Here is an 18,538-nt window from a genome sequence, read left to right as displayed (position 1 = left end):
TTCATGGAGTTTCCTCACAGCAGCGTGGTTCGTGTCGTAACCATGGTGTCACTCGCAGATAATAGCTGATCTAATAAAGCGAACACGTTGCGTGCTTGTTGTGGAACGGCTATTTTGTGGATCGGAGCTTGTGGATCGGCTATTTTCTGCACACGACGCCGACGTTCGTTAAAAATCAGGCTTTAGAGCACACAGTTGTATATGAAGAGTGAGTGGATCTACAACGGTGATCTCAAAGAACAGTACAACCAGTGGCAGACTAATGCTGTAAAAAAGGAGGACAGAGGATGAGAGAAGAAAACAAAAGGATGAGAGGGGTGGGGCCACACTCCACCCATTCTCTTCTCTCCTCCTCTGTCATTGGTCCTCTCGTTGTTTTGGTGTTTTGTGTGTGTGTGTTTTTTGTTTTTTTGTTTTTAGAAGAAGGTGTAGATTAGAAGGAGATGGGAGGATGGTGAAGAGGAGGGGAGGGTGGGGTGTGTCAAGGAGAGATGGATGGGTGGGAGTAGGAAGGAACACCTTCTCACTCAGAGAGAGAGAGAGAGAGAGAGAAAGAGACAGAGGGGCAGAGAAAAGGGGGGATGAGCTCAGGGGAGGAACAGGGTGAGAAGTAAAGAATGGTTTGATAATTTAATAGTACGTCTCTTTTTCCACCCAGCCTGCAGAAGAAAACAAAGGAAAGGAGGAAGAGAAACAAAGAGACAGACAAAGAGTTAGAAGATTCCCTTTATTAAATGTTATTTTGATTGTATTATTATTGTTATTTTGATTGTATTATTATTATTAGTATTATGACTACATTTTGAATTGTATTTTGAACTAGTACTGAAATAAATCATGTCATGTCTTTAGATAATGTTATGAGTGTTGCATTTAGTGAATACATGCACAGTTTCTTTCCCCCTCTTCTCAGAAATATTGCTATACCTGATTACAGTCATTTACAATGATTCAGATTTATGCACTGCATGCTTTGAGCAATTGAGGTTTTGGATGTAAAGAGTAAAAAAGACAAAAAATAAAATAAAAAATGAACCAAGACCTTTCATAGTCCACTGGTCATCACTTACTATATAAACTTTGGCACAGTGTGCAGTGTGGATATATACTTGGTTATTTCATGTGTTTCATGTGTGTGTGTGTGTGTGTGTGTGTGTGCATGCATGTGTGTGTGCGTGTGTGTTGTTTTACCTCCAGGGTTCCGGCGCAGGATGAGTTTTCGGATCTCATCGTAAACAAAGATGAGGAAACTGTACGGGAATGCACAGAACCACCAACTAGGCCTGTGAGAGAGAATGAAAGAGAGAGAATGAGAGAGAGACAATGGGAAGGAATGATGCCTGTGCATAGGGAGGGCCTGCTCCTTACTTGAGTGGGTACATCCGTAGTGCCACGTCCATGCCAGGGCAGTAGGACAGGAAGGCAGCCAGGGCCGTCTCCTCAAACAGGCCAAAGATCAAAATCTTATTCCTGGGGAAAAACAAACAGAATCAAGTCAACACCTTCTCACTCAGAGAGAGAGAGAGAGAGAGAGAGAGAGAGAGAGAGAATAATTATATGTATATTCTAAATATGTCAGTATATTCTAAATATGTCTATCAACACATATATTTTCTATAATTGATTAAAGCTTTTAGCGAACATTTTTAACTTAAATCTTTGCATCCCTGGAACAAAATATTTTGAAATACTGCTCCGCGGTCAAATCCATATAATTTTGGGGCGTGAAATGAAAACGTTTGAGAACCACTGAAATAGAATCATACGTTTAGAAGACATTTTTAGAATCGGCCTCAGGTCTTAAGATTCTTTCCAAGAGAGGCTCCGTCCAGAGGAGTGTGTTTTAGGACAGGAGTGGAGCAGGAGCAGTAGTACTAGTTTAACTGTGGCTGAAATGTTTGTACTCACTTCATGCCCTGCTGGAACACAGAGTTGCGTCTGGTCTTGCAGATGATGACATCCGCCCACTGCACCACTACGATGCTGACAAAGAAGGCCGTGTGGCAGGTGTATTCCACAATCTTACGCTGCTCATATGTCTATACAGGGAGAGAGAGGGAGGCAGGGTGAAAACACAGGTCAAAGACATATGTCTATATAGTGAGAGAGACATATGTCTATACAGGGAGAGAGAGGGAGGCAGGGTGAAAACACAGGTCAAAGACATATGTCTATACAGGGAGAGAGACATATGTCTATACAGGGAGAGAGAGGGAGGCAGGGTGAAAACACAGGTCAAAGACAAAATGCTACCATACTATTGGCATATCGTTGCTGTCGGGCAGAAACCTCTTATCTCCATATTTTAACGTAATATGTAAACAGTGTCGCTCACCAACAATAACTGAATTTTGGTGAGTGACACTGCTTTGTCATAGACAAGTATAATGAACTCTTGCATCCCTGTTCTGGGTAAGTTATAATAGGCAAACATTTGCCAAGAAATAGCTGATCTGCAAGCTCGTGTGTGTGTGTGTGTGTGTGTGTGTGGGGGGGGGGGGTCTCATTTCAACAAAGTTTCACAAATGGCACCTGGTCATATAAACATTTTCAGCGGAGAGGTTTTATTGTGCTGTAATCCATGTGTAGCGTACCCATTGCTGTCCGTAGCTGTCCTCCAGGTCGTTCATGGAGCGGTCGTCCCAGTTGAGCCTGATGCCGACCAGCAGAGAGGGAAGGAAACCGTTCTCAGCCAGGATCACAAAGTAGGAGAAGAACCCTCCCAGGGCTTGGATCATACCTGTCATATGCACAGAAGGGGGTGGAGGAGGGAGACTGATGATTGATTCACTGATTACAAATGATACCAAAGGGCAGACATTCATCACCTATCAGCATAATAATCAAAACAATCAAAACAATACTCTATACAAGAGTGTAAGTGTGACGTACCGATCTGTCCGTAGGCGATGCTGATCAGCCTCTCGTTCACCAGCTTGTCCCTGGCTGGGTTCCTGGGCTGACGCTTCATGATGTCACTTTCTGCTGCCTCGTAGGCCAGTGAGATGGCTGGGACCTGATGGAGGGAGAGAGAGAGAGCAATGGAGGTTCACCCATTAACCCAATACCTGAGACAGATTCTACAAATGTTTTCTAAACCAGTAGATCTCAAACGTTTCTGCGTCAAGGACCCCTAAAATGAAATGTATTTGGCCACGGACCCGCCCATCTGAAAATGTTTTGTGTCAGGGACCCCCAGAAGAGAAGATTCGTGCTCAAATTATCCAAAATCACATTTCAAAGAAGTGACGTGTACAGTACACATGTGGTGTATGCTGTATGCAGTGGTTCCCAAACTGTGGTGCTTGCACCCCTTGTGGTGCGTGAACGCTGTCTAGGGGGTGTGTGACATGAAAAGGGTAATGGCGGTTTTATGGCGTTATTTAACACAAACGGAAGAATCCGGTACAACACTGTGGTAAGGAGATGTACAGTGTAGAGCAGCCAGGGGGAGTATACAGCAGCTGCATGTCTCTCAGTGCAGTGAGTGACATTCTGTGATTATTTGCCATTATCACATAAAAATAAAAATAAAGATGGGCCAAATACAAGGAGACTGAGCATTGGGAGGTGCGTCAGCTAGGTCAGGAGGTAACGGGGGTGCACGCTGCTGTACAGTATACAGCTACAATCTAAAATGACACAGATGGTTTTAACGGGTTTAAATGGTTTAAAGGGGCATGAAAGTGTGGAGGAATTGATTAAGAAGGATGGCAGGAGAGAGAGAGAGAGAGAGAGATGAAGTCCCAAGAGAAAGGCAGAGAGACTAATCATTTTCAGGTGGATGAGCATCACTTTATGCCTGCACACTGTGAATGAAGGCAGATGGTTTACATAATGTGGAGCCATGTGTGTGTGCATGAGGAAAATTGATACCTGCTATACATTATTGTGTGTGTACCTGTGCACATATTAGATTAGGCAGTGCATAACCCATGCTGTATGGTATACAGTATATGCTCAGCCATGGGCATCCAAGCATGAGTGTGCATACAGAACATAGACTACATACAGGTGAATGCTCAATGTGTCCACCACCGATCGTGACTGGTGACTGACTGCACACCCCCCACACACACACACACACACACACACACACACACACACACACACACACACACACACACACACACACACACACACACACACACACACACACACACACACACACACACACACACACACACACACACACACACACACACACACACCCACACACACACACACACACACACACACACACACACACACACACACACCCACACACACACACACGGTTTGTGCCAGCAGTGTATGCACACTGCTGGCCAGGGTGATGATGTGTGTATGATTGTATGTGTGTATGCACATGTGTCTATTGTTTGTCCATGTTCTTTGTGTTCATGCATGTTGTCATCAGTTGGTACATTCAGAATCATTCCTGCATTTGTGTGGATCTCTTTGTGTATATAAAATGAACGAATAGTTGTTTTTCTGTGGTTTACCATATGGTTAAATACAATTTAGTTAACATACTGTAGGTGACACCGGCATACAACCCTGAGGTTCATTATGCCCTATTAGAAGAGTAACTTAGTTGCACACAAAACAGAGAAAAAAAAACACATTTCCAGAACATTGTTCGACAAAATGATTATGATGATAATAATGAACAATTATTATTACGTCAGCTGATTTTAGCTAGAAACAAACCAAGAATACCGAAATATGCAATCGTACATAAACCCAAGCATATCATTTATATACATATTTCCTGTACATAAATACCTATAAATACGTATTCATGTCTATCTCTACTATATCAGTGTGTATTTTACTGATTGGCCTATTTATATTGGTGCCTGTGCTGCTGCGTTTTGTGTGTGTTTCTCACCATGTCAGTTCCCAGGTCGATACAGAGGATGGTGATGGTTCCCAGGGGCAGGGGGATGTTGACAATGATGAAGAAGAGGAAAGGAGTGATCTCTGGGATGTTGCTGGTCAGGGTGTAGGCAATGGACTTCTTCAGGTTGTCAAAGATCAGACGGCCTAAACAAGGAAAGGGAAAACATGTTCAAGGTGTCTGAAAAGTAGTCAATGCATTCCTATGCTAGCGATGAATCATGGTCAAGTGCTCTGGATCAGAAACCCGAAAATGGTATTGATCTCAGGCTAATTATCCGAGAGTGATTCAGATTTATACTTGGTTGTGCACCATTGTGTCGCACGCCAAAAGTATCTGATCGGCAATATCTGGTGCGTGAACCCTATGCCCAACTAATTTGCACATTCATTTATGGGTCATAGACGACATGTTTAATATTGTGTCATATAAGAACTGTGTTCCAAAAATAAACAAATGAGCGGCTGTTTGACGCATATGGATATGAAGCATCAACTCACAGCAAGAAAACATTATCGTTACCGTCGCCGAAGTAACTACATTTTTGCCAGAAACATCGTAAACGATACAGAGCCACCTCCCTGACAACAGTGCAGGGACAATTTGTTTCTTTGTCTTATATGAGATGACTCTAATAAAACTCAATGTTATTCTGCATAGAGAAATGACTTCCGTGACCCAGGGGACATCAGGACTGTGACGCCTCCACCTCCTCACCTTCCTCCACTCCTGTGACGATGGAGGCAAAGTTGTCGTCCAGGAGGATCATGTCGGCCGCCTGCTTGGACACGTCAGAGCCCGAGATCCCCATGGCGACGCCGATGTCGGCCTTCTTCAGGGCAGGAGAGTCGTTCACACCGTCACCCGTCACGGCCACGATGGCACCCTGGCAGACGGAGAGAGAGAGACACAGCACAGAACTGACCGACCACAATCAGCTTGTGAAGTACCATTTCATGCCTTGCCTTTCGGTGAATTAAATAAGGCAGTTCACGTCTGTGCCTATATACTGTACGTCTATGTATAGTTTAATAAGACCCGAGTCCGATTCCAATAACACCTTCTAAATCCTAACCTACATTTTCTGAACTACTGTTTTTGATTCAGTATTGTGTGCTGCGAGGCATTGTGCGCTTGTAGATCGGCAACCGCTTCTGGCGGAACGTTCCGTCATATAAGCGGATCACTGATTTCTTTTTTTTGCTTGGCCTTTCCTTCTTCAGCGATCCTAGACCGGTTTCATGCATGCGAAGTGCCGTTCACTTCTTATATACAGGCTGACTAAAAAGCTGAATAACTCTCCATGGTTTTGACAAAATGCCGATGTTTGGAGGTCTTTTCTGATTATCCGGTGATCCCGATTGGAACATTGGTGTTTTCTAGAGCAAGGATGGCCTCATTTTAGCTCGCTAGAATTGACGCTAATATCTTAGCATCTAAAATGAACGCCCAAACCAGACGTGCATCACACTAAAACCAAGTAGATCCGGGTCGGCAGTTAAGCATTGGCACTTGCGTCCACCAGGTGGCAGTGATACGGTTAATTTATGGATAAAAAAATACAAATTTGAAACTTAGTACAACTAAAATGACGCCGATGCTTTCCCGGGTTGAAAGGTATAACAACAACGTATGGGCTTTCCAGGTCGGGTTGAGACAACTGCACGTGCACTTGCCTGTGCACGTGCATACACTGTGCATGCATGTGTACTAGTACCTGTCTCTGACAGCCCTCCACGATGATGAGCTTCTGCTGCGGGGACGTCCTGGCGAATACGATCTCTGTGTGGTTCCTCAGGATGTCGTCCATCTGGTCCTGGCTCAGCTCCTTCAGGTCCGTGCCGTGGATGACGCACGCCTTGGCATCCCTGCAACATTCACACGGTTCCGGCTGAGTATTTATTGACATACTACTGGGTTTGGGGCAAATGAGTGAAGAAAGCGTGTATTTGTGTTGTGTGCAGTGTGCAGTGATGGAGGAAGTACAAAAGCTGTTTTGATTAAGTAACAGTATCAATACCACAATCTAAAAATACTCGTAAAAGTTTTTTTTACAGTACAGTGTTCAAGATTTACTTGAGTAAATGTACAAAAGTATTGGCATCAAAGTGTGAATGGGAATACCACTAATTCTCGGTGTACTCTTTTGGTGCATTCACAAGGGCATAGATGCAGTCTGCCATTCATTGCCAATGGAAGCCACCGATATGACGTTGGAAAGATGCAATGATGCATGTAGCTGCTCCAAATCAACTCACAACGCGTCTTTGTGTCTGCCCGTGTGAACGCACCATTTGGCCTGCAGAGTACACCGACGTGATGTCACTGATCACTAGTACCTTGCACACCACCTTAACCCTTATGCCTAAACCTTTTTGTCTTTTTCTTTTTACTGTTTTTTAACATTTTGAAATAGTTCAAATAGAATGTTTCTACAGTATTTAAAGCGGGATTTTTTTGTTTTAGTTTCTTTAATTACAATTTCGAATTGGACTTTAATCTTTAGATTGGATCTGACAGCCCTTGTGTACTGTATATTACCTGGGGTTGATCTGGCTGACAGGGATGTGTACTGTATATTACCTGGCTGACAGGGATGTGTACTGTATATTACCTGGCTGACAGGGATGTGTACTGTATGTTACCTGGCTGACAGGGATGTGTACTGTACTGTATATTACCTGGCTGACAGGGATGTGTACTGTATGTTACCTGGCTGACAGGGATGTGTACTGTATGTTACCTGGCTGACAGGGATGTGTACTGTACTGTATATTACCTGGCTGACAGGGATGTGTACTGTATGTTACCTGGGGTTGACCTGGCTGACAGGGATGTGTACTGTATATTACCTGGCTGACAGGGATGTGTACTGTATGTTACCTGGCTGACAGGGATGTGTACTGTATGTTACCTGGGGTTGACCTGGCTGACAGGGATGTGTACTGTATATTACCTGGCTGACAGGGATGTGTACTGTATGTTACCTGGCTGACAGGGATGTGTACTGTATGTTACCTGGCTGACAGGGATGTGTACTGTATGTTACCTGGCTGACAGGGATGTGTACTGTACTGTATATTACCTGGCTGACAGGGATGTGTACTGTATATTACCTGGCTGACAGGGATGTGTACTGTATGTTACCTGGCTGACAGGGATGTGTACTGTATGTTACCTGGCTGACAGGGATGTGTACTGTATGTTACCTGGGGTTGACCTGGCTGACAGGGATGTTGAGGCGGGCAGCGATGTCCTCTACTGTCTCGTTGCCTTCTGAGATGATGCCCACGCCCTTAGCAATGGCCTTGGCTGTGATTGGGTGGTCTCCGGTCACCATGATGACCTGCACACAAAATTAAATACAATGAATAGAAAAGTTAGTAGAAAACAAGAAGGCGACAAAGAAAGCTGAGTGAGTAGAGTGAGACAATAATAATTGTTATAATATCCTATATATTAAAATTGGCTTAAGGGAGGACTGGCCAGTGGACTACGGCCACGCCACTCTGACTTAACTTGACAACCATAAAGAAACTAAAGAAACCCTATATGCCCTTAGGCTTATATGGAGATCCAGGTCCCAACCACTGTTCCTGGGACAGGTGCCGGACATGTACCCCCGTGAGAAGGCAGCATCAGAGTTTTGTACTCATTCGAGAATTTTGACCAAGCGAGCTGCGGCATTCTGGATCAATTCATCATATATGCGCATATATGGATCTACAGTAGTCCAAAACTGCTGATCAAACCAATATGTCCAATCTACACTACAGGGTAGGGGGCCGGGGCATACATCAGGGCATATATCAGGGCATATATCAGCATAAAAGGGAGGGACACAGGCAGACAGACAGACACAGAGATCTACGTCATATAGGGACAGTTTGGGCATAAAAGGGACACAGGTACAACGGGTACTCTGACAAAGCTCCCGACACTCCGACTGTCAGACATTATCGGTCGGATCCGGAGTGTGACGTATGTGTGAGGGCCTCTACGTGCCTCTCACACCTACGGAATAATATCCTACGGAATAATATCTAGTAGAGAATATCCTCCACACTATTGTCTCCCACACGCTTTAAAAATGCAATCCATTATTAGAAACAGCTGCTGCTAAATTAACTGAATTAACTGCTGTTGTCTAATTAGAAACACCTGGCAGGTGGCAACCAAATTAGCCTTGCAGCAGCAGTGGAATTACTATAGTCTGTCTATGTATTTCCTTTATGGTAGTATAATAAGCACACAAACCACAAATATACACCCCTAGAGGACCCCAGTCAACAAAATATTATAGGTTTTAAGTGGTTAAGAGAGTGTTGGGATGGTTATATAAGTATTGAGCATCATAGGTTAATGATGATAGGACAATATAGAGATAGAGAGCTGTACCTTTATTAAAGTATCCAACTAAAAAAACAACAACCTTGAAGTACAGTAACGTGGGGGGAAAGTGGCTCTCACCTTGATGCCAGCAGACCGGCATTTGCCCACGGCGTCGGGCACGGCAGCGCGGGGAGGATCAATCATGGACATGAGGCCCACGAAGCACAGGTTGTCTGTCTGGAAGTTGACGTCATCTGTGTCGAAGGCGAAGCCCTTGGGGAACTTGTCCTCAGGCAGGAACACATGGCAGAAACCTGGGAGGGGAGGGGAGAGGAGAGGAGAGGAGAGGAGAGGAGAGGAGAGGAGAGGAGAGGAGAGGAGAGGAGAGCTCTGTGTTTGTCCTAATTTATCATCCCAAGCATCCCCATTTTTGGCACCAACAATATATGTGTAATTGTGTTTATAGATACAGTATATTTTAATATACTGTACAAAATTATTACATATATATATTAAATTCTAAAAAAGAAAAGCAGATCAGTGCAAAATGTGTCAAAATGTGTTGTCTTTTTGTAGATCGGTTATTTTCAATATTTGTTGCACAATAACATACACACGTAAGCGGTTAAAGGACAACTTTTTTGTGTTAAATATTTTTCATATGCTGCTTTTTTTTTTAGTTTTAGCGATTTTAGTTATTTTCTCTCCATCCTCCCATCTTACCCAGCACTCTCTCTCCCAGTCCTCCCAGCTCCATGTATGCGTTCTGGAAGGACTCCTTCAGCTCTTCGTTCATGGGCTGCTCCTTGCCCTGCAGCATGATGGTGGAGCAGTTGTCCAGGATCCTCTCCGGGGCTCCCTTCATCACCAGCAGGTAGCGGTCGTCATCCTCGATGTCTGTCTCGTGAATGGAGAGCTGGGAAAGGGGATGTGGTTGTTATCGGCCATTCTCATATATATCAAATAAATTCTCACAACAGAAAGTTTAGTGAAGTTAGACAGGAAGCGGGGAGAGAGAGAAGGGGAGTGACACGCAGCAATGGCCATCGGGATGGCGACTCCAACCTGCGACACACTGTCAGGCTACACTGGAGCCTAGGTTCCCGGACCGCTAGGCCACCGGTCCAGGCCTTAATTACAGTACTTGAGTAAATGTACTTAGTTATTTTCCACTACTGCTTTGTGTGTGAATACATACTGTAACATTTTTGCGCAGCACACTCACTGACCTGGTACTTGTTGGTGGAGTTGAACGGGATCTCGGCCACCTTCTTGTTCTTCTCCCTGATTTGCTTGACGTTTCCACAGGACAGCTCGATGCACTTGAGCAGAGCCGACTCCGAGGCGTCTCCCGCCACGTCCCTCTTCAGGATGGGCAGCTGGTCCTGGCCGGCCTTGAACGCAGCGCGGTTGCACAGGGAGGCGATGCGCGCCAAGGACACCCACGTCAGGGAGGTCTTGTCAAACGACGCACCTGAAGACAGAGAGTAGAGATATTTATTTAGGGGTGGCAAACACATACTGACATACATGCTGATTAAAGACCAGCACTGGCTGTGCGTAAGTTCAAACGTTGTTTACGTGCATTGGATGCAACATTTTAAGGGTTGCACCAGCTGAAACATGGCAGGCATAAAATTACAACTCCACACCTAATCCATATAGTTAGTAGGTGTGAAGTCCTCCCTAATGTCCTCCATTGTGCGTCGTGTGGATAACTTGGGAGGACGTGGAGGAGCGCAGGGCGTTCCGTGACAGACTGCACCCCTTGGAAATGTATCACGTAGATTTATACGAGCACTCTTGTATTCCATGAGCAGAGATAATGAGGAATACTGACGGGTACAGGCTTTAGTTTGTAACAATTGCCCTTTAACACTTAAGGAAAACCATTAGCTAAGGAAAAATAAACAACAGGATCGTAGGAATATAGTTTAAGTTATTTAAATAGAGAGGCAGAAAAGCACTACTGTCAAACAAACGGTGTACAATCAAAGCAATGCTCTTGGCAAAGTGCATCTGTCCCTGTCGCTCTCCCTATAACATAAAAGAAATAAACAGGCAAACAAACTGAAATCCACAAACAGTACTCTTTCAAAACCCCTCCCGCCCCAAACAAGTCCCGACGCTCTCTGTAGCGTCCTGCGTCACAACGTTCACAACAAACAAAACAATAAACAATCCCCCCAAAGTCAAGTGCGCAGAACCGCGTAAGTATTAAATAAATAAATAAAGTCCGCGTTCGTCCTCTCCTCTTCCTTAATGAAGCGCGCGCCCGCGGCCGTTTACAATAGTTCCTTGAGAGTTCCTAGGTGTCCAAAGAAATATAAAATATCCGCTCCGAATAATCCAACGAAAAAAACACGATTGGGGTACCCCTATATAGTCACAATCCCAGCAGAAAAGTTTGGAACGAGCTCACCATTAGCACCGGCTCCGCCACATACCACGCACGCCGGCAACGTTTAATCCAAACTATGACCAATAGTGAATTAAACTGTATCTGGCGCCTGGAGCTCCTCTCTCCTGTGTAGGCCTACACCTCTGTTTGCAGTTTTCCCCCTGTTCCCTATGTGCCACTCCCTCCATATGAAACCTTAGTGTGGGTGGGGCCATCAGTCCCTGACAGCTGTCAATCAGCCCTGTACTGCAGGCCCATTACCATTCTTGTGGATAAAGTGAATAGAGAATAATACTATCTAAGTAGATAGATAGATAGATACTTTATTTGTCCTTTCGGAAATTTGTTTTGTGCACAGCAGTCATCAGGATATACATAAAACATGCAAACAAACAGATCACAGACAGTACATAGACAATAAAGAAACAGTGCCAACAGAAGGCCACCAGTCATAGTTCCAAGAGGCATCACATCACACGGAACTGAGATGGGGCCTGCTTGTTCATAAGTCCTATACTTATGGGAACAAATGATCTTGAGGCCCTAGCCTGCAGGGAAGGTACCATATACCGTCGCCCTGATGGTAAAAGATGGTATTGGCTGTGTAACGGGTGTGTGTTGTCCCTAGTAATGGCTTTCCCCTTCCTGAGTACCCGGGTCTCATACATTGAGGTCATACTCTCAAATCGTACCCCAGCTATTTTGCTGGACACGCTGATGATTTTATGGAGTTTGTTCTTATTAACCAGTGATAATGAGCCATACCATGAAACAAAACAAAATGTCAATGCACTCTCCACAAAGGATCGATGAAAGAGTGCCATGATATTTTTTTCAACGTTATACTGTCTCAGTCTGCGCATAAAATGCAGCCTCTGCTGACCTTTCTTGTAGATGGAATGAGTGTTGGAATTCCATGTCAGCTTGGAATCAATCGTTGTACCCAAGTACTTATATTCGTCCACCATCACTACCCCATCCCCACCAATGACTATTTCCTGGTGTGCATGGGCACCAGTCCTAAGGTCCAATATGACCTCCTTAGTTTTTTTGATATTAAGCTGGAGGGAGTTACTCCTGCACCAACCGGCAAACTCGTCCACTGTTCTTCTATAGCTTATCTCATCATCCTCAATCAGACCAACAATAGCTGTGTCATCTGCGAATTTAACAATACAGGTGTTATCTGACTCACTCCTACAGTCGCTTGTGTACAGCGTGAACAGTACTGGTGAAATCACGCTCCCTTGTGGAGCCCCCGTGTTGGTCGTAATGGGGAGAGATATTGCTTTATTCACCTTGACCTGTTGTACCCGCTCAGTCAGGAATGACTCCACCCACCTGATGATATTGGTGTTAACACCCATATCAAATAGTTTCCTCATCAAAATATGAGGTCTCATTGTGTTAAACGCAGAGGAGAAGTCTACAAAGAGTACTCGAGCATATCGTTTCTTTTGAGGTTTATCTAGATGGTAGTAGATTTTATTAAGCATAAGAAGAAGAGCATCATCAGTGCCCCTCCCCTTTCTATATGCAAATTGCAAGGGGTCCATTTCATGTTGCACATTATTAAGGAGGTTATTTAAGATAATGCGCTCCAAGCTTTTTATTAACAATGATGTCAAGGCAACTGGCCGATAGTCGTTAAGGACTTTGGGATTAGACATTTTCGGCACTGGAACTATAAGCGAGGTCTTCCACGCTTTTGGTATATAGTGTGTATCTAGCGATACCTGGAACATGTGTCTCAGTACAGGGCTGAGCTGCTCCCTACACTCCTTAAGCACATAACCCCTTATCCCATCGGGACCCGGTGCTTTGCGTGGGTTAATTCTATTGAGGGTTCTACGCACCTCCTCCTCTGTAATAGTAATTGACTCACTACTGCTGAATTGTTCCCTTAACAGATTGCGTTCAGTGGAAAAGTCTGAAGTATCAAATCTGCCATAAAAGATATTTAGCTCATTGGCAAAAGACATATCATCACTAGTGTTGATGACCTCTTTCTTTTCCTTTATTCCTACCATTGTATACAACCCCTTCCAGGCTTGACGTACATTGGTATCCCTCATTTGCCTCTCAATTTTAAGTTTGTAGTTATGTTTACATTCACTAGTTATCCGTTTGATCTCTTTCTGAATTAATTTCACTTGAACTAGATCCCCTTGTTCAAAAGCACGTTTTTTCCTATATAATGCTTCTTTCATTTCCTTATTCATCCATGGTTTGTCATTTGGAAACACTTTGATCCGAATCTGAAGTATGCAGCATCACATGTTACATTTGTCTTCATAAACAATAACACGTATAGGGAAAATAAAGCAGAAAAACATAGAAATGTGCTTCGTCACAAGTTTAGACATACTATTGGTCCGACTATCATTAGACCGACAACCTACCTCAAACCCTAACCTAACCCTGACCGCAAGCACGGGAGCAGCGCATGTCCGACCGTTGTTTCAGCATGTTGGTCCGTGGTGTGTCGGATCTGTGTGTGCATCCCATACTGACTTGCTGGCAGCAGGTTCATGAAACAGGCATAATTATATTTGTAAAAATTATATTTTACAGTAGGTGGTAGTCACACCTGACCTGAGTCAGAGTAATTGGACTCTGGGCTGGGTGTGACGACACACCTGTTGTGCATAAAGTGGCCTTCTCCACACGCCTCCATCACGACAGCATGTTCCATCTGCTCTCTCTGCTGGGACTGCTTGGCCTCTCTTTCTTCAACACACTGAGACAGAGACCGCTCTGCTGAAGCAGTGGGAAGGATTCCTGACTTTCTGACTGGCACCAGAATCTCCTCGTTGCAATACCTATACTTTGTAATTATACTTGTGGTGGCTGGCCCTATCTTGTGCGGCGCCTTATCCCTTATGCCTAATCTTATAAGGCATATCTTTTCACTTTGAAAATCATTTTAAAACAGTGAAAATAACCGAGCTACGGGCTCACAACGTGTCAATGCAGATTGTCTATTTTTACCATTTCAAAATGTTTTTCAAAATAAATAAAAAGCCTAGTAGGCTAAGTTAGATTAGACATAAGGGTTTTTAGAGGGTATTTTAGGTTTTTAGAGCCTCTAATACTTAATTTGAGTATCTGGCACCAGAAAATAAAAGCACTTTAATCCAATAACCCTTGCTGTCATCCGCTTACTCTTACCAAGCACTCCACAATTGTATATATTCATATTATATCATATTAGGATATTTTACTACATTTTGAAGCAGGAAATATTAACCACATGAACCCTTAGCATCCCAATTCTGGGCACCATAATAGGTGAACATTCTGTGAAAATAGGCAAACATGCTCTGCAATCTCAATGTTTATTCATTTATATTTCCTTTTCTCTCTATAAACGATTGATTCAGAATCATGAATAACGTCACATGCTACTTAAAGCATAATTAAAATGTGACATTCTTGCCTTATAGGTTTTCAATGGTACCCCAACGTTCAACCCCTGAATTTACAAGATATTCTCAAGTATGGCAATCTTTAAATCAGCCTATACGCATTACGCAGTCATCCATCGTTTCAGATCCGACTGACATACCATTATGTACACTATCTATTCACTGTCCTCTGACAGTTGCTACATGTAGCACAGTACAATGCTACGGTAATCGCTGAGGGATTGGAACAAGTATTTGATTAGAAAGAAATGAAGATTCCTTGCATCCCCTAATCTCTAGCAGAGATGGTGGGATTCCCACTCGGCATGTCACTTCCTCGAGATTTACATTTAGTCTTGTGTTAAATGCGCTGCTGCTTATCTTGGCCACGGCACTCTTGAAAAGGAGATCTTTACTTTCAAAGGTTAAATAAATAAACCTAGTAGTGGTATTGGTGATCACTGATGCAAAACATTGTCTCTGCGTCTCTCCCCAACTCACCGGACTGGTCCTCGGTGGTGTCGGCTTCGTGGATCTGGTTGTCGAACCACATGTGGGCCACAGTCATCCTGTTCTGGGTCAGGGTGCCCGTCTTGTCGGAGCAGATGGTGGATGTGGAGCCCAGGGTCTCCACGGCCTCCAGGTTCTTCACCAGACAATTCTTACGAGCCATGCGCTTGGCAGTCAGGGTCAGACACACCTGGAAGTCAGGGAAGGAAACCGGAGAGAGAGGGACGGAGACGAGAGTAGGGAAAGAAGGGAAACGAGAGCAACACAGGGAAAACGGGGAAATAAAAAAGGAAATAGATGGAGGTCAGAGACAAAAATAAATGGATAGATGGGAGGGAGTTAAAGAGAGGAATGGTAGATATCGGGACAGGTCGAGTCGGTGTGGGAAGAAGAGTAATGGAAAGAAGAAAAGAAAGATAAAGATAATTAGTTGACGGTCAAAATGGTGAAACAGAAGAGATACACAACTCCAGGCACAGAGTAAACTTAAAAGGGGAATTTCAATTAAAAACACCTCAGGGGTCATTTTCACTCAGGCTGTTGTGTGGACCCCACACGTTTTAAACTGCTTGATTCAATATAGACACTTTATATTAATTTGATCAATTTAACTCCCCCTCATGCAAGCCCATCCATCACCAAATTCCATGTTCATTCATCGTAACTAATTGTAAACAGTCGCCCTGGTTCTCAACCGCTCCAATGACTGGCCGCGTGTGTATGTCTGTCTGTCTGTCTGTTTGGAATACGAACAGCTGCACTACTCAGTTCACACGGGTGTGATTTTCTAATGAATATACCCTATCTAAATCAAGCAACTTAAAAACCTGGGGTGCAAACAAAAGTCTGAGCAGATGTGAAAATGACCCTAGAAAGTGTAATTCCCATTTTAATCAAGCATGCCTTCATCCCACGTCTCTACCCTGACCCCTGGAGATGTCCCTCCGGATCACTAGCACCCGTATATCCCCCCCTCTACAGCACGATGCACTACCAATTCAATAACAGCCAGAAGAGCGATGCAGAAAGAAAGAAAAACGCAACGCATGAGCAAGTGAGGCGCTGAAGCAGAAGGGTGTATGTATCGCTATATGTCGTCATGCCAATGTGCGGCAAGACCCGCGGGCCAAAAACAGAACTAGTCAAGCAGCTGGCACGGCGCCACATACAAATGTAATGTAGCCGACTAGACGGCGTTTAGCCTATAGGGTCATTACGTTAGCTAGCCGTTGTCATTGGAGACAACTGACCCAGTGGTCTCACAGAATGACCCAGGCTCAGCCACAGGCCTGGAAGAAGAGAGACAAACACAAAGAGAGAAAGGGAGGAGAGAGGGAGCGATATAGATACACAGAGACATATGGGCTGACCTAGGAGAGACAGGGAGAGAGAGACACAGAGAGATACAACACAACACCACTCACCACAGAAAGAGAGCTATAGACACATTGATACTGTACATACGGTATGTTGAAGCCAACGCTAGTACAACAATAAAAACAGAGATGCACAGACGAATACACAAACACACAGAGATATCATGACACGTAGGGACACAACACAGAAACAGATGCAGACAGGGGGATACAGATATTACACAACAGGCTACACAACCTACACAACCAACACAAGCTCACAAAGTACACCACCACCAGCCCTGAGTGAAACAGTAGGTTGCATTTAGGACTTGTATTCTGTATGCTACAAAGTATTTCTTCTTAAAGATGGAGTTCCGTCATTTTTATGTGGACACGCCCACCAGTTCATTAAGTATGCCTGATTAGCCAGGTGGTGATGGGTGGTGATCTACCTGAACTGAAGTCGCACCCACAGCTGTACGCATGATAAAGGGGGAGGGGATGATATGATACACTATATCACTGTTTTTCATGTTTGACTGTCATGGTTTCAGCCTCCAGGAAGAAACCCTAAATAGTAAATACAAAGGGAAGACATCATTGAACATAACAACCACAGCAAGGGGTCTAATGAAGTACTGTCACCTCGAACACATGAAAAACTGGAAGAAAATCACGGCACTCCATCTATAACTTCTCCTGTCTGTATCCTACTCAGATATCCTCTCAGTTCTAACCAGCTTGCAATTCCAGGTTAGCCTGACACTCGTTTCACTTCATTATTCAGACTGAAAGCTCTTCCCACGGCAGCAGTTTCTGGGATTGGCGTTGCCAAAGTGGCAGTCTTCGGTGATTGGTTCACACCAAACAATCCAAATAGTAGCAAAGCAGATGACGTTGTTGTCAATGTGGGTAACTTGGTTGCTAACCAAACAAACACGGTCAATGAGCGCTACTAGCAAAATATGTCGGATGATGATGTTTCTAAAACCTGTCGTTTCTGTAAATTAACTATTTATCATAGGGCAGTTTAATAGCCAGATCGGTATGGTCGCAAGTGACCACAGTGGGGGCAGCCATGTTTGTTGTTTGACGTCGTCAGTCGTCAATCACAAATTGTGATTGACCAGAATGACAGAAAAGTGAGGACGCCTATTGTGATTGGCCGGAATGTGATGATGTATGATGATAAGACCGCCCCTCACTTCACATGAGTGTGGCATTTCTTAATGGGCGTGGCTAATGATTCATGGTCTGGAGCCAGGGATTTAATACATTAGAGCAATTAAGATAAGGCCAGATAAGCTGACAGACAAATTAAGTATAAATAATGTTAGCGAGTGCATTGCAACCGACTAACAGTCTTTCTCATTGTCTTTTACAAAGCAAATACACTCACCTAACTATCACTGAAGTTGACTAAAGGTCTTTACACACTAGGAATGAAAAGTGAATCGCTTGGTCTACGTTATCTGCTAACCACAATTTCAGATCACTAAATATAATACATATATAGTATGTTTTTCAATAATGGAATAAATTGCCCCTGGTGTGTAAATATCTGCAAGATGCTATTTGACTCAGGTCTGCACACAACACCACCCTGTAAAGACAGAATGACATAGATATTGGAAAACAGAGGTACAGT

General features: G+C 43.9%; 1 protein-coding gene across 1 annotated transcript; it reads right to left on the bottom strand.

Moving 5' to 3' along the window:
- Positions 1-562: 562 nt before the first annotated feature.
- On the bottom strand, positions 563-16,825 carry atp1a3a (ATPase Na+/K+ transporting subunit alpha 3a). Its single transcript, XM_080787675.1, has 15 exons — positions 16,750-16,825; positions 15,524-15,722; positions 10,444-10,688; positions 9,938-10,130; positions 9,353-9,528; positions 8,092-8,228; positions 6,600-6,750; positions 5,600-5,768; positions 4,874-5,028; positions 2,893-3,016; positions 2,595-2,740; positions 1,909-2,039; positions 1,369-1,470; positions 1,192-1,283; positions 563-659 (listed from the first exon to the last, which is right to left on the bottom strand). The coding sequence occupies exons 2-15, from the start codon at positions 15,693-15,695 to the stop codon at positions 631-633; spliced, it is 2,022 nt and encodes a 673-aa protein (XP_080643801.1). The 5' UTR covers positions 15,696-15,722; positions 16,750-16,825; the 3' UTR covers positions 563-630.
- Between the last annotated feature and the right edge of the window lie 1,713 nt (positions 16,826-18,538).

This window comes from Protomyctophum bolini, assembly GCF_963924005.1.
Source record: "Protomyctophum bolini genome assembly, chromosome: 17".
NCBI classification, from domain to species: Eukaryota; Metazoa; Chordata; class Actinopteri; order Myctophiformes; family Myctophidae; genus Protomyctophum; species Protomyctophum bolini.
Note: the sequence above shows the minus strand (reverse complement) of the source record. Positions and strands in the feature narration are given on the sequence as shown.